General features: G+C 37.5%; 1 protein-coding gene across 1 annotated transcript in view; it reads left to right on the top strand.

The window, feature by feature from the left end:
* Nucleotides 1-22,132, top strand: part of ARHGAP28 (Rho GTPase activating protein 28) — a 149,339-nt gene extending 127,207 nt beyond the window's left edge. The window contains exons 12-18 of the mRNA XM_082667716.1: nt 3,628-3,710; nt 6,460-6,657; nt 6,981-7,094; nt 14,021-14,077; nt 16,474-16,598; nt 19,593-19,657; nt 21,737-22,132. Of these exons, the coding sequence (XP_082523842.1) occupies nt 3,628-3,710; nt 6,460-6,657; nt 6,981-7,094; nt 14,021-14,077; nt 16,474-16,598; nt 19,593-19,657; nt 21,737-21,831 (737 nt within the window). The 3' untranslated portion in view covers nt 21,832-22,132. The remainder of the gene's footprint in view (nt 1-3,627; nt 3,711-6,459; nt 6,658-6,980; nt 7,095-14,020; nt 14,078-16,473; nt 16,599-19,592; nt 19,658-21,736) is intronic.
* Nucleotides 22,133-26,521: the final 4,389 nt, after the last annotated feature.

Here is a 26,521-nt window from a genome sequence, read left to right as displayed (position 1 = left end):
GATTCATAAAATAATCCACTGTGTCTTCAGAGAAAAGAATATAAGACAAGGCAGTCCTTTTCTAAGCTTTAATTGACATGCTGTGACCAGTATCTCTTTTCTTTGTATGATGTAGTATTTTTGTTTTATGAAAGAAAGAACTAGTTCTCTTCATTCTTTATTTTATTTAATTTATTTATTTATTTTTTTTTTTTAAAGAAGATGTTGGGGGTAGGAGTTTATTTATTTATTTATTTATTTTTGCTGTGTTGGGTCTTCGTTTCTGTGCAAGGGCTTTCTCTAGTTGTGGCAAGCAGGGGCCACTCTTCATCGCAGTGTGCGGGCCTCTCACTATCACGGCCTCTCTTGTTGTGGAGCACAAGCTCCAGACGTGCAGGCTCAGTAGTTGTGGCTCATGGGCCCAGTTGCTCTGTGGCATGTGGGATCTTCCCAGACCAGGACTCGAATCTTCATTCTTTTTTATTTCAGATATTGTATATTTTCAGTTCTAGAATCTCCAGTTGCTACTTTAAAACTATTTTCTATTTATCTGCTGACATTCCCTATCTTTTCATTCATTGTAAGCATATTTACCTTCATATCATTGAGCATAGTTATGATAGCTGCTTCATAACTAGTTCCAACATCTGGGTCATCTGAGGGTTGGTCTCTGTTGACTATCTCTTCCCTTGAAAATGGGTCACTGTTTATGTCAAGTAAGTTTAAACTGTATCCAGAACCTTGTGAATATTTTTTTGGAAACTCTGTGTTCTGTAATATTTCTCCAAGGAGTGGGGTTTTTTTGGTTAGTTTTGTGTCTTGTTTGTATTTAAGCAGACAATTTGCTATTTAATACTTACCTGTGCTACTCCACATATGCATGGTTTATGGGGTGAGCCATCATTTGGGTGGATTTTACACCAGAATTAGGGCCTTCTATATCTTGACCTTCCCTTTCTGGGATTCCCCATAACTTCCCAGTGTCTGTGGTCCTCCTGAACCCTGCCCTCTCTTTGTTCAGGCCAGAAAGATTGGGATTTTCTTTTGGAATTTCAGCCACCTCATGCCATTACTGTCTATGGCCTGACCTCAAACTAAAAGCCAGGAAATTGGACAGTCTCCCTGTGCCATTCCCTAATGCCAAGTGTCCAATGCCCTCCTAAATCTGCCTGCTTTTGTTCATTCTCCACTGCCTCAGGTAGTTGTTTTTTGTACATTGTCCAGAGTGTACAGTTGTCTTAAGGAGGGTTGATTGGGTAGGAGCTTACTCAGCCATACCAGAAACAGAACTCCCTCCCTCTGTTTCTAAGTCAGAGAAACACAGGATCTTCTGTAAAGTTTGCTGTCCTGGAAAACAGGCTGCAGAAGTCTTAACTTCACTTTGATCTGCAGTTTATATACTGAACAATTCATCAAAACAAATGGTGCCACAGAGGATTTTTTTGTTTTAGTTTTTCTTTTTTTGGTCTTATGGAATTATACAAGGAAGAGTCAATCACCATGTAAAACCTGTTTGGAGAATCATATTTAAGAAGGAAATCATATTAATTAAATCATATTAAGTTTTTCTTAATATCATTATTCAGATGTTGAAGCCAGCGCACTTCAATGAAGGGAGAGAATCTGGAAAATATCCTGAAAAGTTTCACAGGACGATCCGCATTTATTTGTATGACTTTGAAAGTGAAAAATAGTATATTGTCGTGATTGATTTGATAACTAGCCAACCCCACAGGAAGCCCAGCGTTCTGGGCTGCTGCCATCGGGAAGAATGGCCTTTTTGCCACCTGGAGTAAGCTCTCGTTGTAATGAGATTTTCTGAAGGGAAGAACTGTGGACATCTGTGTGTTTAAGCTGCCCCTGTATTTACTCTAAAACGGAGGTCAGAGAATGTAGTCTTTTCCACTAGTGTAATTACTTTCTCTTTTCTCTTTTCAAACTTGGTCCAAAAATTGCCCATAAAATTAAAAGACTAATAGTTCATCAATCAAACCTTAGATACTTTCATGAAAAGTTGAATAACTTTCTGAGAAAATAATGACCTCAGGAGTGAAAAAAATGACTCTTAACCAGGGTGCAATAAACGAATTAACTACAAAACTATTAACCACAAAACAGTGTAGGGCTGGGTTTTCTAAGCAAAATGAAAATGGATTATTTGCCAGTTTAGATTTTTAATCTTAAAGGGGACTTTGTAATTTATCTGGAATTAATGGAAATAGAGAGCCTGCATCTGCATCTATTGTTTCCCCCCAGAGGTTTTTTTGGGTTGCATTGGAAAATTATAGACAGCCCTTAGCCTGCAATTTATGCACTAAAATAATGTCTTATCTGTCCCCAAATGCTTTGTACTGAGATATACTCCTGCTAGTGCCTGTTATTCAGGCAAACTCACATCAGTGTGCATTAGCCATTTTCAAAAACAACCTGGACCTGTGTCATTTTTGTTTACAAATTTGACATAAATTTTTAAAAATCCACATGGGGATTGTGCTGAGACAATATGATATGAGCCTATAAATACTCCTCCCAACTGTTCCTTCATTACGTGGTTACACACAATAATCATGTACTCCTAACTCGGATGCACACGACCTCCTGTGACCTAGTAGTTTGTCACGAGAGTGTTTCCACTACTGTAAAGCTAAGTAACTCTATAGGCAGCTGACTGCCTTTATCCACTGAGTCATAAATGGATAGATTTTCCTTCAACTTGAGAGCTCCCCGGGGGTTACAGAACGTCATGCTTCCCTGCAGGACCTCCCTACCAAGAGACTATTTTGGGGAGAATACAGAAAGAACAGGCAAAGCCTGGATGCTCTGGAATACCCTACGTTTTCAGCACAGCTGGCTGTGAATTATCCAGTTGTGGATAGATTTCCTAAAATCCTTTCCCTAAAATGGGAAAAGAGCCAATATTGAGAACACACAGTAGTAGAATGCCAACTCTCTGGTGCCATCTTCTGGATCTCCAAAGATCCAACTGTGGTTACCTTCCCTTTCATGTCCATTTAAGAGCTAAAATAAACGTCACTGATCATAACAAGAGCAAACACCTATGGAGGTAGCTATGTACAGGTACTGGTGTAAACACTCTGTACATTAGCTCATTTAACCTTCATAATGGCCCAGTGAGGTAGGTATGATGACGATTCCCATTTTATGGATGATAAAATAGAAGCAACAGGGGTTAGATAGCCTGCCCAAGGTCACTCAGTGACTAAATAGTACGTGCAGAATTTGAATCTGGTTCTAGAATCTCTGCTCCTAATTATTATGCTTGGCTGCCTCATTGTACGGAAATAAAATTTATTTTCTCTTGAATTGAACTTCAAACCAACTGTTTATAGCATAAAAGTAAAGATCTATGAAAGTACTTTGAAAAGAGAAATGTTATACAGATCCAGAATAATTTTGAGGATCTCGTTGGCCACCTGCCCCTACAGTGGCATCCTAGGATGCTAAAAAGGAGTTGATAGACTGAGGCTCCTGTCCAAGTGAACAGACTTACATTGTCAGTCACAAAACCTGAGTCTTTACCACTGAAAGCTGTCAGGGTCCTCGTATGCCACCAGATGTTAGCAAGAAATGCTGTCAGAATGCATGAGCGTTGTTCAAAATGTGTGGTTATTTCTGTTTTCTTGTTAGGAGGGCCTCACATCAAAGTACAGTTTCAAGCCTTACACCTCATGATCATGGCACTGCCTGAGGCCAACAGGGACACAGCCCAGGTATGTTGTATCGACCTCATGGTCTGTCATTGACTCTTATTGGTCAGAGGAAATGGCTCAGGTGGAAAAATGAAAACTGAGAGGACAACTTACCAACCAGCTGAGCCTGCAGCAAACCCGCTGCCTTTCCTTGTTCCCACCGCTGTTCTCCTGAGGAAGCCAGGAAAGAATGTGAATCCTGGAATCTTCTTTGAACATTTGTTTCGTTCATTCAACCTGTTAAGAGATGTTGAGCATCTACAGTGTGCCAGGCACTGGGCGAGGGTTAGGAGTAGGAAGAAGAAGCAAAGATGGAAGACTTAAATGGAATAATGTCAGAAGTGAATGAAACCCCTGCTTTAAATAAAATTTCTAGAATGTTCATGTCTTACCATAATCCAATTTAAAGAATTATAGAATCCCAGAAGTTTACAGATCACCTGATAGGACCTTGCCATTTTCCAGATTAAGAAAATTAAGCTCAGAAAAGTGATTTCTCCATTAATATAAAATAGAACATTTGATAGAATTGTATTCCATAGTTCTCCATCCCAAATATCCCTCCTTTTATTTCAAATTCATTTCTCTGCTTTATGTTTGTAAAAATCAAAGTTTCTGTTGCTGTTTTGATAATGATTCTGTATACAATAGGAAATCTGTTATAAGTACAACAAGTGCTTGGAATCTTTTTTTTTTTTTTTTTTTTTGCGGTATGCGGACCTCTCACTGTTGCGGCCTCTCCCGTTGCGGAGCACAGGCTCCGGACGCGCAGGCTCAGCAGCCCCAGATCACGGGCCCAGCCGCTCCGCGGCATGTGGGATCTTCCCGGACCGGGGCATGAACCCACATCCCCTGCATCGGCAGGCGGACTCTCAGCCACCGCGCCACCAGGGAAGCCCCAGGTGCTTGGAATCTTTAAAATGAAATTGAGGTGAGGATGAGTTGGAAAGAGTTATAATTTTGAGGCCAGTAAACATGATGCTGAAAACAAAGATGAGTCTTCGTGCTACCTCTTGTCAGACATTTCAGTTTGGTGAGGACCTTTCCTCCTACCAAGTGAAACCATCTATGTCAATTATATTATATCCTCCACCCAAGAATGGGGACTGGCAAAGGCATAAGAATGTCTGTTTTAATACAATTTGGTATTTTTCAAAAGCTGGAAATTTACTAGCTTTTTTTTGTTTGTTTGTTTGGCTTTGTCTGAACAATGCTTTTTTTTTTTTTTTATCCAAAGGAATGAATCTAGTATCAGATATCTGAGTCAAAGTGTCATTTCCCCTTTCATATAACTAAGAATGTAGCAATTATCAAAGAATTTAGTACATTCCTAACAGAAGATCCTCTCTGTCTCTCTCTCTCTCCCTCCCTCTTCCATTCTGAATTGTGACTGGAATGAAGATTGAAGCTAGTGTGTTGTAGAGATCAAGATGTCTGGCTCAAGAATTAGGCTTCCTTGGATCAGATCCTGGCTCTGCCACTTAATTAAGTGACGCTGGGCACAGCTACTTAATCCCTCCCCATCTTAGTTTCCTCATCTGTAAAACAATAATAGTACCTACCTCACAGGGTTTGGAATGATGATAAAATGAGTAGAAGTATATAAAGTACTAAGAATAATGCCTGGCTCACAGTAAACCCTCAAATAAATGTTAGCTGTTATCACTAGTATGTGCTGTCCATTTTCTCATTACACATACTATAGCAGAATTCAAACTTGGAAAACCAAAGAGCATCTCCTTTTAGGATTTCAGCCCTCTTGGTGAATTTTAGAAAGTTCTGATAGGCATTTATACTTTGGTGGCTCAGCCAAACTTTTATTAAGCTTTCTCAATTTTTTTAATGCTGAGCACAGGTGCATGTAATCATTTCCCTTTGGTCTGCTGAAGATTCCAAAATTGAAAAGCAGTACAAAAATGACACCCAAAAAGTGAAAGTTTTCAGCTTTTTGACTGAGATATTTTTGAAGTGAGGAATGAGATACTTATTTTGTTGTTTTTATTCTTTAATTTTTTTCTTTACTTTATTTTTAAATTTTTTATTGAGGTGTCATTGACATATAACATATTAATTTCAAGTAAGCAACATAATGTTCTGATATTTGTATACGCTGCAACATGATCACCATAGGAAATCTTGTTATCCTCCATCACCATTACAAAAATTTTTTTCTTGAGAGAACTTTTAAGATTTACTCTTTGTAACTTTCAAATATGCAATACCGTAGTATTGACTATAGTCACCATGCTGTATGTTATATCCCCGTGACATTTATTTCATAACTTATTTATTTTAAAACTCATTTTTTTCAATGGACTTTCCATTCCCAAGGAAACAAAATAATTTTTAACAGTAATGCCTTAAATTAAGAGTGAATTACTTTTCTACCTTCACGACAAAACTGCATTTCATGTTTATTTGAGCTGTAGTGCTTTCTCTCCCTTGTTTACTGTTTAATTTTAATATTTGTCAAGCTTGTTTAAGATAAAAGAAAATAAGAAAATGCAAACTATTATTTATAGAGATCCCAACATAACAAATTCCATAAAAATGGAGCTACTTTTATGAAGCAGAGAAATGAAAAAACTCTTCACATTTCTCATTAGTACTTTTAAGCAGTTAGAGGGGACACGTGACACATTCAGCCATTCTGTAGCTCCGACAATTTTCCAGAGGCCCAGTGAACGGGTATGGAAATGAGTGATAGTAATCAGTGATGCCTCTTCCTAATTTACAATGACTAGAGTGACACTGTGCTGTTTCCTATCAGGCCCTCATGACATTCTTCAATAAAGTCATTGCCAACGAATCAAAAAACCGGATGAGTATATGGAACATTTCTACTATAATGGCACCAAATCTTTTCTTCAGTAGAAGCAAACATTCTGACTGTGAAGAATTACTCTTAGCAAACACCGCTGCCCACATCATCCGCTTGATGCTAAAGTACCAGGAGATGTTGTGGAAGGTGAGTGACAATGTGACGACTAGGATGTTCTCATGTCTGCTAGCGCCCAGGAGATGTAAAGACTCATGAGCAAGCACTGCCCTCAGGCACAGGGAGAGGTGGGAGACAGTAATCCCAGGTTGCTGGTGGCATCTTTATCATTCCTTAAGGCTGCTCCCGAACACATTTTCCTTTAAACAGGAATCCTCATAGATTTTCCTAATCTTTATGAGGACAGAACCACAGTTCCTGGTTCCTGGATACTGAGTGGCCAGAAGACAGACTCTACCAGGGAGGTTTAACTCAAGTGTTTTCCTTCTAGTCAAGCTCTGTTTCTTCTCCAGGTTCCATCTTTCTTAATCGCTCAAGTCAGAAGAATGAATGAAGCCACGATGTTGTTAAAGAAACAGCTTCCAAGTGTCAAAAAGCTGCTAAGGAGGAAGACCATAGAACGAGGGGTAATAACTAAATAAATGCACAAATATCATGGCCACCCAGGCTCTTATTTCTCACAGTGATGCACAAAGTAGCTTGTAATTTAGAACCAAAATTGTTATATTCTCATAAAGTGTCAGTCTTATAACTATAAACACTGTGGAAATTGCGTTCATGACAGAGTACTGTGGTCTTTACATTTTGTTGAATTATGTGATTTGCAGTTGAAGTTTTTGAATTATCTCTGTCATGAAGATTACTTAAGGGCAAAATGATTCTTACAAATGCTGAAAGTCAACATTTCAGTCCCTGTGAACTGGATTTAAGGGCAATCCAGTAGTCAATATATCTAATAAGTAGAGATAGAGATTTCTGTAGTGATTGGATACTAAAAGAATATGTAATCCTCAAGTTGTTTTGTGTAAATTCATTACATTTCAAAGAATGTTTGCCTTAGCGCAGTTGTCTGTGTGGAGATGGATAATGGAAACAGGCTTTAGAATTATCTTTATTGCTTTAATTTGAGGATGATCGTGAGGCATAGCATTTGGCCTTGAGGAGGATGTAGAGATACAGGAAACTCACTTTGTCCTTAAAGGAACGTATATCTAGTAGAGAAATATCTGGTAGAGAAATGTACACAAGAGCCATGAATATGCATTCAGTGTGAAACGTGTCGTACAGACAGTGTGCTGGGAATCATGCAGAGGAGAAAGAAATGTGCTCCAACGTGGAAAGTGTGCAGACTTCACGGAGGAAGTGGCATTTGAGCTGCATCTTCAAGGATGGGTAGTAGCATTTGGAAGGGAGAAAGGAGGGGAAAGTTCATTCAGGGAAAGGAGTAGTAAATCCCAAGGCAGTAAGGTAGGAGTATTGCTAATTGATTTATCACAAACAGGCTGAATGGCTGTGTTCCCTCATTGATTATAGGCAAAGTGACTTCAGATCAACTAGAACCAGCACATTAAATTTGGGAAAAAAATTTTGTTTTGAGAAAAAATTCACATAATATAAAAGTTACCATTTTAACTATTTCAAAATGTATAAAATTTAGTATATACTTTTAGTATATTCACAAAGTTGTGCAACCATCACCACTATCTAATTCCAGACTATCTTTACCACCCCCCAAGAGAAACCCCATACCAATTAAGCATTCACTCCCCATTACCCCCTCCCCACAATCCCTGACACATTCTTATCTACTTTCTAGCTCTATGAATTTACCTATCTGGACATTTCATATAAATGGAAGCATGTAGTATGTGGCTTGTTATGTCTGACATCTTTCACTTAGCATAATGTTTTCAAGGTTCATCCATGTTGTAGCATGTATCAGTATTTCACTTCTTATTTTTCATTTGTGTTGCATTTCTCTTGGGCATATGTTGGGTCATATGGCAACTCTATGTTGACTTTCTAGTATTTTGTTGAGAATTTTTGCATCAACTTTTATAAGGGACACTGGTCTGTAGTTTTTCATTTCTTGCTATGTCTTTGTCTGGCTTTGGTATCAGGGTAATACTGGCCTTATAGAATGAGTTGGGAAGTGCTCCTTCCTCTTCAATTTTTTGGAAAAGTTTAAGAAAGATTAGTGTTACTTCTTCTTTAAATGTGTGGTAAAATTCACCAGTGAAACCATCTGGTCCTGGACTTTTCTCTGTAGGAATTTTTTTTTTTTTTTTGGGATTACTGACTTAAGTTCTTTACTTGTTATAGCTCTATTCAGATTTTCTATTTCTTCTTGAGTTAGTATTGACAGTTTGTGTGTTTCTAGGATTTTATCTGTTTTAGCTAGATTATCTAATTTGTTGAAATACAAATTGTTCATAGTATTCTCTTATAATCCTTTTTATTTGTATAAGGTTTGTAGTAATGTCCCCAGTTATACTCTTGATGAATAATTTGAATCCTCTCTCTTTTCTTGGTCAGTCTAACCAAGGGTTTGTCCATTTCATTGGTCTTTTTGAAGAGCCAACTTTTGTTTCATTATTTTCTCTAGTTTTTTGTTATTCTCTAGTCCTTATTAAAACTCAGGTCTGTATTGTTTCCTTCCTTATGCTTGTTTTGAGTTTAGCTGGCTTTTTTAGTTTCTTAAGGCGGAAGGTTAGGCTATTAATTTGAGATCTTTCTTTTTAACATAGGCATTTACATCTATAAATTTTCCTCTGAGGACTACTTCTCCTCCATCCAGTAAGTTTTGGTGTGTTGTGTTTCATTTTTGTTCATTTCAAGGTCTTTTCTAATTTCCCTTAGGTCCATTGGTTATTTAGGTATGTGTTGTTTGATTTCCATATTTGTAAATTTTCTAAGTTTCCTTTTGTTACTGATTTCTAATTTTATTCCATTGTGGTTATGTAACATACTTTGTATTATTTTGATATTTTAAACTTCACTGAGACTTGTTTTGTGGTCCAACATATGTCTATCCTGGACAGTGTTTTATGTGTACTTCAGAATGGATTCTGCTGTCATTGTCCTATATATGTCTGTTAGATCTAGTTGGTTGATAGTGTTGTCTAAGTCTTCTGTTTTCTTTCTGATCTTCTACCTACTTCTTCTATCCATTATTGAAAGTGAAGTATTGAAGTCTCCAACTATTGTAGAACTTTCTATTTTTCCCTTCAGTTATTTAATTTTGGACTATATGTCTTACATGTTTTAATCCTCAGTTTCTCCATTACTGCCTTCATTTGTGTAAAATAGATATTTTCTTGTGTACCACTTTAATTCTTTTGTTGTTGTTTTTTACTATATATTTTTGAATCATCTTTTTAGTGGTTGCCCTGGGGATTATAAGTAACATCTTAATTTATAACAATCTAGTTCATATTAATATACCTTAAGTATATAAAAACTTTCTACCTATATTCTTCTGTCCCCCCACATTATGCTGTTATTGCTGCATATTACAGCTTTATAAATTGTGTGCCCATCGACATAAATTTATAATTGTCATGTACTTGTCTTTTACATTAGATAAGGGAAAAGTGAGGTTATAAACAAAAAATACATTATATTGCCTTTTATATTCTCCTAAGTAATTTCCTTTACTGATATTCTTTATTTCTTCATGTGGATTCGAGTTACTGTCTAGTGTCCTTTCATTTCAGTTTGAAGGACTCTCTTTAGCATTTCTCTTAAGGTAGGTCTGCTAGCAGTGAACTCTCTCAGCTTTTGCTTATCAAGGGAGTGTCTAAATGTTATAGTTTGCATCTACCAACCCCAAACTCCCAGTCTTCATTTTTTAAGGACTGTTTTGCCAGATGGAATTTTGCTTGTCAGTATTTTTTTTTTCTTTCACAATTTTAATATGTCACCCCAGTGTCCTCTGGCTTCCATGGTTTCTGCTGGGAGATCAGCTATTATTATTGAGGAGCTCTTGTACTTGAATTGATTTTTCTCTTAATGCTTTCAAGGGTCTCTCTTTATGTCTGTCTTTTGACAGTGTGATCATGATGTTTCTTGGTGTGGATCTCTTTGATTTTATCCTATTTGGAGTTTGTTGAGCTATTTGGATACATAGATCATTGTCTTTCAGCAAATTTGGGGAGTTTTCAGCCATTGTTCCTTCAAACGTTCTTTCTGTTCCTTTCTCTCTACTCCTTCTGGAACTCTAACTGTGTGTACGTTGGTGTGCTGGTGTTGTTCCACAGTTCCTCTAGGTTCTGTTCATTTTTCTTCATTTTTTTTTCTTCCTGTTTCAAGACTGGATAACCTCAAATGACCTATCTTCAGATTTGCTGATTTTTTCCTTCTGCTTTTTTTTTGACCACATCGTGCAGCTTGTGGGATCTTAGTTCCTGACCAGGGATTGAACCCAGATCCTCAACAGTGAAAGCGCAGAGTCCTAACCACTGGACCACCAGGGAATTCCCTCTTCTGCTTTCTTAAATCTGCTGTTGAACCTCTGTAGTAGGCTTTTCATTTCAATTGGACTTTTTTTAGCTCCATAATTTCTTTTTGGTTTCTTTTTATGATGTATTCTCTTTATTTGATATTCTCTATTTGGTGAGATATCAGTCTCATGGTTTTCTTTAGTTCTTTAGACACAGTTTCCATTAGTTCTTTTAAAGTATTTAAAATAGCTTTTTCAAGTACGTCCAATGTCTAGGCTTCCTTAAGGAGTTTCTTTTGAAACTATTGACACTAACTTTTTTTTTCCTGTGTATGGGCCATATTTTCTTTTTTTTAAAATTAATTTATTTAATTTATTTATTTTTGGCTGCGTTGGGTCTTCGTTGCTGCACGAGGGCTTTCTCTAGTTGCGACGAGCGGGAGCTACTCTTTGTCGCACTGTGCGGGCTTCTCATTGCAGTGGCTTCTCTTGTTGCGGAGCACGGGCTCTAGGCTTCAGTAGTTGTGGCATGCAGGCTCAGTAGTTGTGGCACACGGGCTTAGTTGCTCTGCGACATGTGGGATCATCCTGGACCAGGGCTCAAACCTGTGTCCCCTGCATTGGCGGGCGGATTCTTAACCACTGTACCACCAGGGAAGTCCGGGCCATATTTTCTTGCCATTTTTTTTGCCTGTCTCATAATTTTTATTGAAGAATGGACATTTTGAATGTTAAAATGTGGCAGCTTTGGATTCTTCCCCCTCCCCCTGGTTGCTGCTTGTTATAGCTGTTATTTATGTGTTCATGACTTTTCTGCTGAACTAATTTTGTTATGTCTATATTCTTTGTTTAGTGTGGCTACTGAAGTCTCTGTTCCATTAGCCTAGTGGTTAGCTGATGTTTGCACAGAGATTATCTTAAATATCTGAAACCAAAAAAATCTCCCAGTCTTTGCAGACGAGCTCTGTGTGTTTGTGTGCTTGACACACCTTCAGTATTCAGCCAGGCAGTTTACAACTTGACCTGAACCTTCAGTTCCTGTTTGGACAGAGCTTAAAGGTCAGCCAGAGGTGAGAGCTTAAGTTCTTTTCAGGTCTTTCCTGAATATGTGTACAGCCCTGGGCATGCCCATGTCCTTCTAGATTCTCAGGTATATGTTGGAGCTGTTCAAAGACCTTATTCCCCAAAGCATCTCATTCTCTAGGCTTGCCTCCCAAGATTTTTTCGTTAGTTATTTTTTCGCCCAACTCTTACCCACTACATCAGGCAGCAGTGATTAAAACATTTGCCTGTAAATGTTTTCAACATTACACCGCTTTAGCACTGGTCAAGTTCCAAGTTAGGCAAGTTAAAGGCAAGCCAGTCTTCCAGGGAACAAATAATTAGAATTTTTTGTGAATGAGGTCCATTCTGCTCCCTTCAGTACCTATACCAGGAACGCAGGCTGTTATTTTTAAGGCTGTCGCTGAACTGTGGAGCTGAGATGGGAAAGTGTAAGTTAAAATGCCACAAATTTCACTCTTATCAAGATTCAACTGTTTTTCTTACGTAAGCACTCCCCAGGCTGCAACTTTTGGGTTAGTTTCCAGAGTTCTGAAGAAGTTGACAATGACAGTTTTTGGCAGTTTGTTCATTACTTTTATGGAGGGACAGACTTTTGGAGTCCTTACTCTGCCATTTTCATTCTGGAAAACTTCAACGGCCTAAGTATGATGTGTGTGGAGCTGAAGCTGGGGTCAGGTCAGTCTTTGTGAGCCAGGGCAAATTAAATTCTTTCTCAGAGCCTCAATATTCTGTCATGCAGAGTGAAGTAAGTCAGAAAGAGAGAAACAAATATCATATATTTACGCATATATGTGGAATATGAAAAAATTGGTATAGAAGATCTTATTTACAAAGCAGAAATAGAGACACAGATGCAGAGAACAAACGTATGGATACCAAGGGGGATGGGGGGTTGTGATGAATTGGAAGATTGGGATTGACATATATACACTATTGATACTATGTGTAAAATAGATAACTAGTGAGAACCTACTGTATAGCACAGGGAGCTCAATGCTCTGTGGTGACCTAAATGGGGAAGAAATAAAAAAAAAAGGGGATATGGGTATACATATAGCTGATTCACTTTGCTGTACAGTAGAAACTAACACAACATTGTAAAGTAACTATACTCCAACAAAATTTTTAAAAAACATTTTCAATTTGGGGAAAAAAGTAATGATATCTATTTCACAGAGTTGTCATTAGCATCAACTCACATAATGTGGGTGTAAAGCACTGGGTCAACTGTATAATGCTATATGAATGTCAGTTGCTTTAATGTTTTAATTATAAATAGAACTAAGTAAAATTTTAAAAGGCTATAAGTACCATGAAAGCAAGCGCTTACAGATGAAGAAATAGTCTTTCTTCAGTTCTGTTGTACTATACTATGTTTTTACTTCCTGACTTTGATTGGAATAGACAATTCATTGACAGTTTACAAAATTCAAAATATTGGAAGGGGAAAAACTATAGAATAAAAGTTGACCATCTCTGACTTCCCCTCCTGAACACAAGTAATGTCGACAACCAATGACAGCATGTGTGTGCACAGGAACACACAGGTACATATATGTCCAGAGAGACACTATGACATACAAGCAAATACGAATATATGGTCTTCCCCCTTTTTTTTACATGAATGATAACATACTTGAAACACTGTCCTGCATCTTCTTTAATGACTTATGAAATCATGGTGATTATTCCACATCAGTCCACAGCCTTCTTCTTTGCTTCTTTTGCATGGTATTCCATAGACACACTGAAACTTATTTAAGTATTCCCGTATCACTGAACAGCTAGATTGTGTCCAATATTTTGCTATTAAAGTTTATGCATTGGTGAATAAACATGTTCATATGTCATTTCTCACAAATGAAGTCTATTTGAAGGATAAAGTTATAGATGTGGAATTGTTGGGTCAGAGTGCATATGCATTTTATAATTTGATAAATATTGCCAAAATGTTATCCATAAAGATTGTACCAGTTTACACTTCCAACAGCAGCATATGCTTGTTTTCTCAACGTTAATCCTAAAGACTAACTGTTTTTTATTTAGGTTATAAGCCCCAAGACTTCAAAGGTACTACAAAAATCACCCTCTACAAGAAGAATGGTAAGAAAACAAATCATTTCCTTTCCTCCCTAATTATTAACTCCTTACACAGTATTCTTTGGCTATATCCACCTCATCTGTGTATAATTTTGCTTATGATACACCTTCAAACTTGACATTTCCAGTGTAGCACATGAAGGAATGTATAAGGACTCAACTAATTGATGACTCAGAATTTGTGGTTAGACATTCTGTTCACAAGAGTGAATACTCTAGAAAGTTAGAGGGAAAATGTGATCATTATAACTGGCTCAATGATATCAGGAGTGTGAAATTTATCTTAAGAGGCTTCTGTGGAGCTGGCAGGGGACGGACGTGAGATGCCCACAGGAGTGTTTTGGGAGGGTGCTTTTGACTGCAGTGAACCAGGGGCTCCCTGCCCCCTCCCAGCTCTAAACCACTCACTGCCATTCCCTGGCATGCTCTCCTGCTTCTCACAGGTAATAGTAGAAAAGTACTGTTAGAACTGACCCTTAAAAAGTAGTTTCCTAGTGCTGCAGTAACAATACCAGGGTGGATTAAAACAATAGAAATTTACTCTCTCACAGTTCTGGAGGCTAAAACTCCGAAATCAAGGTGTTGATTCAGTTGGTTCCTTCTGAAGGTCGTGAAAGGAGGACGTGTTTCTGACATCATTCTTAACTTTGGGTGACGCCAGGAGTCCTTAGCCTTCCTTAGCCTACAGATGATGCATCACTCCAATCTCTGCCTCCATCTTTGTATGGCATTCACCCTGTTTGTGTGTGTGTGTGTGTCCTGTTATACGGACACCAATCACATTGGATTAAGGGCCCGCCGTGCTCCAATTTGAACCTCGTCTTAGCTAATTACATTTGCAATGACCCTATTTCCAAAAAAGGTCATATTCTGAGGTCCTGGGCTTAGGACTTCAACATATTTGGTTGGGGGCGGGAGGGAGGACACAATTCAATCCATAACACATTTTTTCTAGGGGATATACTGAGTCAATTCACATAAAACTACACCAACAGTATTGTCCCTTGAGAACACAGATTTAAAACAATTACCTGAAGAGTAGCCAGATCCTCAAATAGAAATTTATTTCTGCTTATCTCCAAATAGAGAATTAATTTTTAAAACATTCAAGATTTTGAAACAAAAGGAATTTTCCATTCAATTCTAACAAAAGAGACTTTATTGTTAATTAGACAGCACCATTCTTTGAATATTTCATTTAGAGGAGAGCTCTGAGGTCCCCAAGCCAATCAGAGCACCTGAAAGCAGGGACACTCTTCCCCAACAGCTGCCCACACTCCATTCTTCACAGTGTTAATAGGACACTTTGAAGGATCAAGTTTGGTGCCCATCTGGAATTCAATTTGGAGTGACCATTCATTGCTACTGACTAAAGAAAAAGGATATTTGAAAAGCCACATTTTTCAATTAGATCCTTAAATTTTTCAGAAGGTTGATCTTCTTAAAATAAATTGAAATACAGAATTCTGCTTCAAGTAGGCTTATTTAGGACATTGTTCAAGAAAATGCACTGATAAAAACATTAGATTTTTGTTGCGACCCAGATTTTTTTTTTAACATCTTTATTGGAGTATAATTTTTTTTACAATGGTGTGTTAGTTTCTGCTGTGTAACAAAATGAATCAGCTGTATGCATACATATATCCCCATACCCCCTCCCTCTTGCGTCTCCCTCCCACCCTCCCTATCCCACCCCTCTAGGTGGTCACAAAGTACTGAGCTGATCTCCCTATGCTATGCAGCTGCTTCCCACTAGCTATCTATTTTACATTTGGTAGTGTATATATGTCCATGCCACTCTCTCACTTCGTCCCAGCTTACCCTTCCCTATCCCCATGTCAAGTCCATTCTCTACGTCTGTGACTTTATTCCTGTCCTGCCCCTAGGTTCATCAGAACCATTTTTTTTTTTTAGATTCCATATATTTGTGTTAGCATACGGTATTTGTTTTTCTCCTTCTGACTTACTTCACCCTGTATGACAGACTCTAAGTCCATCCACCTCACTACAAATAACTCAATTTCGTTTCTTTTTATGGCTGAATAATATTCCATTGTATATATGTGCCACATCTTGTTTATCCATTCATCTGTCGATGGACACTTAGGTTGTTTCCATGTCCTGGCTATTGTAAGTAGTGCTGCAATGAACACAACCCAGTTTTCTTCCCTCATGATTTTAAGGCATTATAGTGAGACCTAAGCCTGTAACAAAAGTAAAATCACAGATTAAGTTTAGTCATTAGTAAATCTCCTGTTAGGAAGAAAGCAATGTTTCATTCTGGTTAAATCCTGGTCATGTTTACATGTTTCCCTAATTTGGAATGCCACTGATTTTCATGTCTCTTAAGTGTAATCATTGAGTTTAACAGAATGTACCGCATGTTTCCTCCTTGGCAGTCTGACGTGCCGGAGGGAGTCATAAGGATCCACGCGCCCCTTCTCTCCAAGGTGTCCATGGCCATTCAACTCAACAGTCAAACCAAAGCCAAAGACATATTGGCGAAATTTCAATATGAGAACAGGTGAGTAGAAGTGAATATGAGTCTCTGTACAGGAAGATGAACTTTTATCTGATGAGAAACTCCAGGCATTTGAAAACTTGACCTTTTTGAAAACTTAGAACCTGTTACTTTAAGGACTTCACCAGTAAATGAAGAATCAGAAGTAGAGAAAGAAGTAGACCATAGAATTATCAGTAACAAAAGTTTTTTTTCAAGGAATTTCTACAATTGGGATTCTAAAATAGGTATCTTCTGTCCCGGTGTCTTCATTTACTCAATTGGTTTTACTTTTTATTTGAATAAAAAAATTAGCAAGTTAGTTTTGTAGATATCTTGATAGATTTCTAGGAATATCATTATTCCAGGCTCCACTGGGCTTTAACATGACTATATCAAGTAGAGTTTATGTAGTTGAGTGAACATCATAGCTGTTGGTCTCCCTAAAACCTACTACCAATAAACCTTAGGATCAGAGTGATGTTGACAAAATATTTTTTGCATATCTGCCTTAAGTCACGTTAAAGAGCATAAATCATGATAATTTTTGTACAGGCATACTTATTCAGGGATAAACATTTGCCCTCAGGTTTTTTTAAAAGACGAGAAGCACTAGTTTAAATCTAACCATGATAAAGCAGGTACAGTTTGATGGTCTCTAGTACAACTGATGGATATCCTTTAAAAGCAACTTTCCAATCATATTGAAAAGGAGTAGCCATGTTGAGCAAAAAAAGGTTACATATTGCAAGACTTCATTTATATAACATTTTTGAAATGACAAAATTTTAGAAATGCAGGGTAGGTGAGTGATTGCCAGAGGTTGAGGAGAGTGATCATGGAAACTGGTATTGCCTCGATACCAAAACCAGACCAAAATAATACAAAACAAACACTACAGACTAATAGCTGTCATGAACTTAGATACAAAAGCCCTCAACAAATCTAATCCGAAGTATATTAAAAGAATTATACCTAGAACAAGTGGGATTTAGTTCAGGTATGCAAGATTAGTTTAACATTCAAAAATCAATTACTGTAATCCATCATATCAATTGGAGAAAAATCATGTGATCATGTTAAATGATACAGAAAAAGCATTTGACAAAATCCATCACCAATTCATGATAAAAACTCAGCAAATTTAGGAAGAGGAGATCTTCTGCAACTGGATAAAACTTTTAGAAAATAACATAGGAGAAAACCTTTGTGATAGAGGACTAGTGAAGAATTTCTTAAACTTGACATTGTATGACTCATATGAAACAAAAATTGGTAAATTGGACTTCATCAAGATTGAAAACTTGTACACTGAAAGACCCTGTTTAAAAGATGAAAAGACAAGCTAAAGACTTGGAGAAAATATTTATAAAGTACATATCAAATGAAGGACTAGTATCTAGAATGTATAAAGGACACTCAAATCTCAACAGTGCAGAAACAAACAATCCAATTTGAAAATGGGCAAAAGACATGAACAGAAGAAGATATACAAATGACAAATATGCACATGGAAAGATGTTCAGTATTTTTAACCATTAGGGAAATACAAAACCACAATGACATATTAAACACCTATGAAAATGGCTAAAAAGTAATAATAATGACAACACCAAGTACAGGTGAAGATACAAAAAAACTGAATTACTCATACATCGGTGGTGGGAATGTAAAATGGTCTAGTCACTCTGTAGAACAGTTTGACAGTTTCTTATAAAATTGAATATGCAACTGTCGTGTGATGTGGCATTCACACTCCTGGGCATTTATCCCAAAGAAATGAAGATTATGTTTACACAGAAACCTGTACACAAATTCTTATAGCAGCTTTATTTATAATAGTCAAAAACTGGAAAAGAAAAAACCCATGTCCTTCAACAGGTAAATGACTAAACAGGCCGTGGTCCATCCATATCACATGTGCTACGCAGCAGTAGAAATGCAGCAGCCTGGGTGAATCTCCCGGGATCTATGCTGACTGAAAAAAAAAAAAGCCACTACAAAAATGTTCCATACTGTGTGTTTCCATTTATATAACGTTTCTATAAATGACAAGTTTATAGAAATGTAGAATCCAGGGATAAGGGGTGGAGGATGGGGACAGGGGGAGGGAGGTGGGTGTGGCTATAAGGAGAACAAGAAGAGTCTTGTGGGGAAGGAAATGTTCTGTACCTTGACAGAATCCATGTGGCGCTTCTGGTTGTGACATCACACTAGGGTATTGGAAGATTTTACTATTGGGGAAACTAGGTAAAGAGTACACAAGGATGTGTCTGTATATTTTCTTATAACCACATGCAAATCTACAACTATCTCAAATAAAATGTTTAATTAAACAAAGAGGGTGCACGTCCTTCTCCCTCACAGCAGAGAGCCAAAGACCATCTTTTTGAGTAACCAAGCTGACAGTTCTAGTGGGCAGGACAGGAGCTCAGCGATGGTCTTTCCAGACTCTTCTGCCCCGGCAGCCTAGTCTGGGATGGAAGATTAAAATTGGACAATTATTTTCTCTGACTTGCAGAGACATGCAACAAAGGGCAGAGACATGCAACAAAGTCAACGTTAGTTTACAAAGCACTGGGCAAGCTTAGAAATGTGCCATGGGCTGAGGAAAGAATCTCATTCAATTTTTGGCAAATACAGAAATGGAACCTGATGGCTTTTGAACTGACAGTAATGTGGCCCATGACAAGGCAATATTAAACATCCAGCTGCTCCTTGGCCAGCCTTGATGTGTCAGTAAGGTGTCCTCTCTTAAGAGGAGCTGACAGTGGTGGATGGAAGGGCTGGGGTGGCCGTGAAGCCTGGCGGCGTCCAGCTTCCTCTCTGCCTCAGATGCTTGTCTGTGTCAAGCAAAAAAAAAAAAAGATTTTATCATCACTTCAGTCATAATAATGATTTGTGTGGTGTATTTCACCCAAGGCAGAATGATTGTTTGTTGCCATGATTATTTAATCCACAGGTTTACCCCAGATCACAGAGGAGGGTTTAAATTATATTGCTTTCTTCTTTTCTCAGTCATGGTTCATCGGAAGGCATTAAGATCCAGAACCAAAGATTATATGAAATTGGAGGTAATATAGGTAAGCATTCTTTAATGTTTTTACTCCTACATTCTCTGATGACTCTAAAAGAAATATGCTGCTCTTATTGTAAAAGTGTACTTTACAAATTTCTTTAGATAGAAAATCAAAATCACTGTGTCAGATTTTTTAAATCTCACATAAGAACAGTATGACTTTCCGAAAATATTTTCAGAATTTAAATGTAAATAGTTTAGTCGATGTGGAGTAGATTTTTGCGTCTTTTAAATGTGACTCTGAAAGTTGGAGAGTCTGGAGATTCATGCAAACGAAAGGAGAAATTGTGGCACTTTCATCATCTCGACATCCTTTGTGTTGAACTTCCTGCTCAACTCTCAGTCCAGATTCATTCTTCCTATTCCCCTGAAGGGGGACAGAAAGGAGTAAAAAGAAAATTCCGTCCACGTGCCTCTGTGTCCTTACCTTCCTCTTGCCCCCCTTCACAGTTGGGACGAAATACCCGTGCTCCTGTTTAGGGCGGCGCCTCCCTCCTGTGGACGAGGGCTTGGTCAGTCTCCCATCCTCTCCTCTGTCATCAGCTTTTCCCTCCCAACCACACCATTTCTCTCTGCATAAACAGTTTTGTAATTTTTCTCATCTCCACAAAACTCTCTCTTGACCCCCTTCAAGTCTACTCCCATTTCTCTGCTCCACTTATAGCAAAAACTCCTTGGATCATTTGTGTATATACTCCAGTTTCTTCCTCTCCTTCTCTCTTGAAGGCACTCCAGTCAAGCTTTACCCCTCAACACTTCAGAATTGCTCTTTGGTCGAGGTCACCGGAGGACTCTTCTGTTGTGAAATCCAGTGCTTCATTTTGTCTTTACAACTGCCTGGGTTGATCTTTCCCTTCTTTAAGAAAACACTCTCTTCACCTGGTTTCAAGGACCCCCTAAGCTCCTGGCTTTCCCCCCACTTCACAGGCTGCTCCTTCTGAGTCTCTTCGGCCTGTTACTTCTCACCCTCTCAACCTCGGAGCACTGGAACTTCCGTCTGCACTTACCTGCCATGGTGAACTTAGTGCACCTCATTGCTCTGAAGGCACCTGGATGCTGCCATCTCTCAACATCATGTGCAGACTCCCCTGGACACCAGCTTTCATATCCAGTCCCCAGCACATCTTGCCCTGGGCCTTCACATCCGCTTTGACTTTTGCCCTGGATGCTTTCCATTGGATGGTTCCCTCCTCACTCCCTTACCTCTGTCAGGTGTTGGCCGCTGTATCAGCTTCTCAGTGAGACCTTCCTGGATTGGACCCTCTTTCTGCGCCTTCTCCAATTTCTTGTTCTCTCATGTTCTTATCACCATCAGACTTACTTTCTATCATACTTGCTTATTTGCTAGTTGCCTTTTACCACTTTTAGAACGTAAGCACCCCGAGGGCAAGTATTTTTGACTGTCTGATGCATTGCTGTAGCCTCAGCCCGTACAATAGTGCCTGGCACGTAATAACTCAAGAAATATTTGAGAAATGAATGAATGAATCAGGCAAGCAATTAAATATTGCTACTTTTGTTTGAGACTTTAGTATACATTTCGAACACACTGTACATAAGAATTTTCAAATGTATTTGCCCCCATGGAATGATCTTTTTGTTGTTATCAATTCCAGATCTCCTGCCCACAGGAAAAATGAAATGACCTTCCCTAAAATGAACTTGATATTAGTGTCTAGTCCTGGTCAAGTTTCTATCAATAAAACCGTTAGAGGATATGTATTGTCATCTAAATGATCATTAGTGCTCATTATCATATAAATGAATTGATACCTGAAACAGGTTCTTGTCATATTTTTCTAATTGATGTAGTGAGTCTAGGGAACAATTTGCTTGTGATTAGCGTGTCTGTTTGCTCCCCAGTGTCACATGGGATTTATTTGAAGTACTTCATAGTCAGAAGCAAAGAAAAGAGGGGAGGAAGGCTGGCTTTGCTAGGAAACTTTAAAATGTATTCATTTTTGGCTGAGGGAACTATACTGGCCTTATTTGAGCCTTGCAAACACACATACATGCACACATGCACACACACGCACGGAAGTGTGCACTTTTGAAAACATACTCTGATTTTTCTTTCTTTTAGGACAGCACTGCTTGGATCCAGAGGCTTATATATTGGATGTATATCATGTAAATCCCCAGGCAGAATGGGTGATTAAACCCCAATCAAGTGTTTGAAATACCCCCCAAGATGGCAGCTATCGTGCATTACCTGCCAAGAAGTCCTACATTTGGTAGGGAAAAAACAAGACTGCTTTTGACATGTTTGTTCCTAGAACCCTCTTGGTGTTTCTCAGCCCAACTGGTGTCTCCCACTGGTGTCAACACGAATTGTGGAAGAGGAACTGGTTGACCATTTGAGCTGAAGCTTTCTCATGATGGTTCTTTGATAAGAGTGAAGTAAAGAGGATGTGATCCTTCCAGAAGAAAGGCCAATATAGAATATGGAACTCTAATCGTTTCTAATACTTTGACTTCACAGCAGAAATGAATTTGGTCCTCTACCTGGGGATAAGAAGCACTTCTTGATGTAGCAAATGCTACCAAACACAAGAGGTGGAAAAGACTTTTTTTTATATACTTATGTTATATATATATAGACATTTTTGAACAAGGATGCCAGAAATAACAAAAATTTCTGCTCTGAAAAATAATTTAGATCTACTTACCAAAGAGAATCAGTTTCCAGAGTCACACAAACAATGTTTATGCTCTGACTTGCTTCTGAATTGGAGGAGGAGAACCTTCTATTTAAAAACCACTGTGTTGTTATGTATGCTGTACTGTATTGTGGCTGTCTGCATTCTGGTGCAAATGAACGTTTCCCTATCTTGGGCTGTTGAAAACTGACATTCTTAAAGCTTGTTCTCTTATGAGCACAGGTCCCCATAGTTAAGGTTAGGTTGAAAAGGGCTGTTCCTGTGCGTCCATAACCTTTGGTGTAGTCAACGGTCACAGGGCCCCTATTTCCTCATCGTGAATATGGTGCTCAGTGAATAGCTTTGCATGTGCCAGGCACAGATTTCCTTTCCTCATCAAACATATCATTTTTTATATTTCACAGCTGTAGAGAATCACTTCTGCAGCCCCAGTTTTAAACTGCAGAACTGCCTTTGTCCAACTGCTCTTTCTTCAAGAGTGCTGAAAAATACTGTTATATCCAGATTTTGTATGCTGTAAAAACAGGTTTTGTTTCTGTTCATCAATCATAGACTTGGCCAAGCACTGTGGATTAGCATCAGGCTTTAAAATCAGATGAATGTTTGGTGAGCTGAAAACTGCCTCGCTATCAAGATCCCACGGAGCCATTTTCCAGACCTGCAGTTGGTGAGAAAGCACAATTCATGATTCTAATTGAGAGCAAATCTGAAATTTGCTGGGGGGTTGGACAGCCCTACCTTTCATTTGGAGACTGCAGTATAGTCGTTCTAGAGTTGGTTAGAAATGGGGACAGAGGTCTCATTTATCCCGTGTATGTGCTTTGGATTAGAATCTACTAAATAGATTGAGATTTTGATGAATTTACACCAGTTTTAATGAGATTTAACGCCCAAATGACTCTCTCTTGCAAATCAAACAATAGACAAAGTTGCTCACCAATGCAGAATACATTTAATCTACTTACCAAGTCTCAAAACAAAAATGTGATAATAATTTAAGCCTATAGTATAGAAGAAATCTTTTACATGCTCATTATGCCTTGATATCTATAAAAACATAATTTATATTCAACATGTAGATAATTGCATTTCTGGCCATTAGAATTTTGTTATATTTTTATAGAAAACTCAAATATCCATTCATTTTATTTGCTTATTTGAGAATTTTTTATTTCCTTTGCCTGAAAACCCATTAGAAGATAAACATGTGTTCTGTTGGTTCATATTTATTCCTACATTTCATCAGTTTTCAATGTATGGCTAATTGACGGCATGTGAGTTTACATAATGAACTTTGAGGGTCTGAGAAAATGCCGTTATCATTTTTGCAATTCAAGCAACAGGAGTAAACATTTTACTTCATGTAGTTGCTAAGGTCCAAGACATAAGATGGCTGTAATTTATGCCCACATACATGGAAGAAATTCTTCAAATTAGCTGCCTTACACTTCTGTGTATGTATTAAAACAATGACTGATTTTTCTCACTGAATTTCCTATCATTTAGAATATATTCTGTTGTGTTTAGAAAATTCACAGATCTATCCATTTAATTTTTTATTTGGGAATTTTTTTTATTTCTTTTGACTGAAAACACATTAGGACAGATGCATAAGTTCTAAAGGTTTTAAGATTTACTTCATTAGTCATTAGTTTTAAATAAATGGCTAACAGATGACAGATTAAAAAAAACTAAGTTTCTGAATTTCTTATCCACTTTTATGTGGTTTTAGATGTCAAAGGCTTAGCCCAGTCAATAATTTTAATCACTTCAGTGCATCCAAGGTTGTGTGACAACTTTCAAATAACTATATGATATGGAAGCCCACGTCAATACCAATATCATTGGATATAACCTGAATTTTTAGTCATCAAGTTAACAAACTGATTAGAGAAGAATTTCCAGTAGACACACAAACTAATTTTTGTGTGGTTAAAGAAGTTCTTTTTACTAATTTTTACTTTTCTTTTTTTTACTAATCTTATTCTTAATGAATAATTTTATTCTTAATGAATAAACAAACCCCTACAATTAAAACTCAAAATTGCTGGTCACCTAAGTGTTGAAAAAACTGTCTTTGCCTTATGAAGAGTTGTTTTTTAAAATAGTTACAGTAATCTGTAACAGTGAATAGTGTAAAAGCAAACATGAATAGTATATCTGCAAACAAAAGAAGAGTCAGATACTGGGCTTCTAAATTCTTTTCTTGATAGCTTCCCACCTCATCTCTTCCCAAGCGCTCTTGGTGTACAGTTAGGAAAATTATATCTACGAAAACATTAGAGAAAGTTAACGTTTTAGGAACAATTATTCAGAAAAAAAACCCCTAGAACAGGCTCATTCTTTCCTCCATTCTACGAAAGAAGATCCCTTTGCTAAACAGCTCACTTGGGGATATGATTCTTGGAGTCATTGAACAATGAGTTTAGTGAGTTCAAGGAGTGACCTTTGAACAAACTGGAATATTAATCTCTTTACAATGTATATACAATATAAACTACCTCACTTGTCTTTCTTGGGAGAAAAAAATAACAGACGTTAACAATTTTTGTTACAAACTCTTCCTGAATCTTATTATTTAAGTCACTTCAGTTAGCTTTCAGTGTACATTTAATAATATACATTTAATGATGTAAAATATTGTTAGCAAAAGCTTTAAAACCAAATACTCTGTAACTATGATGTGTGGTGTAGACGCTGAGAGAATCCGTGTCCCTTAGTCATTGTCTTGTGTGTTTAACTGTGCTGAATCACAGGTTTTCAAATGTAGGAATTCACTTCATCTTCTTTCATGCATTTTCAACCGCTTTCCCCACATTGCACTTGACTAAAAGTAGCGTGAGATTAAACTTCTTTCTATCAAGCATATTTCAACTGTTTTTCATAAATGTATCACATGTCTGAAAGGAATATATATTACGGGATTGAATAGTTTGTTTTCTGACAGGCACTTTCAACGGTTTTTTTTTTTTCCATAAATATGTCACTTAATAAAAAATAATATGACATGGATTAAAATGTTTCTTTCAAACATTTTCAACAGTTGTACACACACACACACACACACACACACACACACACACACCCCTTAATTTAAAAATAACATCTTTTCTTTTAGGCATTTTCCAACTTTTCTAAAACTATGTGCTTTGATTGAAAAATCATGTTGTCACTAGGTTGCCAATTTTTTATGTTGTCTCCCATCTCAAAAGTTAATGTTCTTTCATCCCATCAGTTTCATTGTTAAGTATAATATGTATGTTGCATTTTATCCATAAAAATAAAGAGGAAAAAACTAAAAACATTATCATGAGAATCCTTATATTCAACTAGTCTGAGGTTACCATGGTGCTGGTGAAAGAAAAGGAGCTTTAAATTCAAAAGGTCTGTGTCTGAGCCCAGTCTCTGTCACCTACTAGCCAGATGGTGGTCTTGTGCAAAAATCACGAGGCACTAAGGTAATGGTGGATGTTTGTGCAAAAACTATTTACTAAACTTGTTTGAGTGCTTTTTAATCTGCACTTAAAAAAAAAAAAAGAATCTTTTCAATTGATACAGAAAAGACATTTGGCAAATTCAGTACTCATTCATGATTTTTTTACACTCAACATTTTACTGTATACCAAAGCAAGGAAAAGAAATAATAAAAGGCATAAAGGTTAGAAAAGAAGAAATAAAATAGTCTCCATTTGCAAATAATATGATTATTTATGTATAAAAGCCTAAGGTATCTTCAACTATTAGAACTAATAAGATAATTTAGCAAGGTCATGGAATACAAGATTATTATATAAAAATCAGTAGTATTTTTTATGCTAGCAGCAAGCCATTGGAAAATAAATTTTTAAAGCTTCCATTTAGAATAGCATCAAAAAACAAATACTTGTGAGTGCCTTTAACAAAATATATGCAAAACATGTATACTGAAAACTACTACTATACTAAAAGCAAAATATTTGTGGTAGAAATGAAAGTAGCTGAGTAAATATATAGATACAGTATGTTTCTAGATGGGAAGAGGTGGGTGGAAGAGAATTGGCAAGATGTCAGTTCTCCACAAATATATCTGTAGATTCAGTGCGATCCCACTGAACCTGGGCCCCCTGTATTGGGAGTGCGGAGTCTTATCCACTGCAGCACCAGGGAAGTCCCTCTCCTCCTGGCTCTTGACTGTGGAGTGGGTGCTCTCCTCTGCTGGCCATCCTGGA

This window comes from Grampus griseus (genome assembly GCF_964374135.1).
Source record: "Grampus griseus genome assembly, chromosome: 12".
Taxonomy (NCBI): domain Eukaryota; kingdom Metazoa; phylum Chordata; class Mammalia; order Artiodactyla; family Delphinidae; genus Grampus; species Grampus griseus.
The sequence above is the reverse complement of the archived record's forward strand: the minus strand, read 5'-3'. Positions and strand labels throughout refer to the sequence as shown.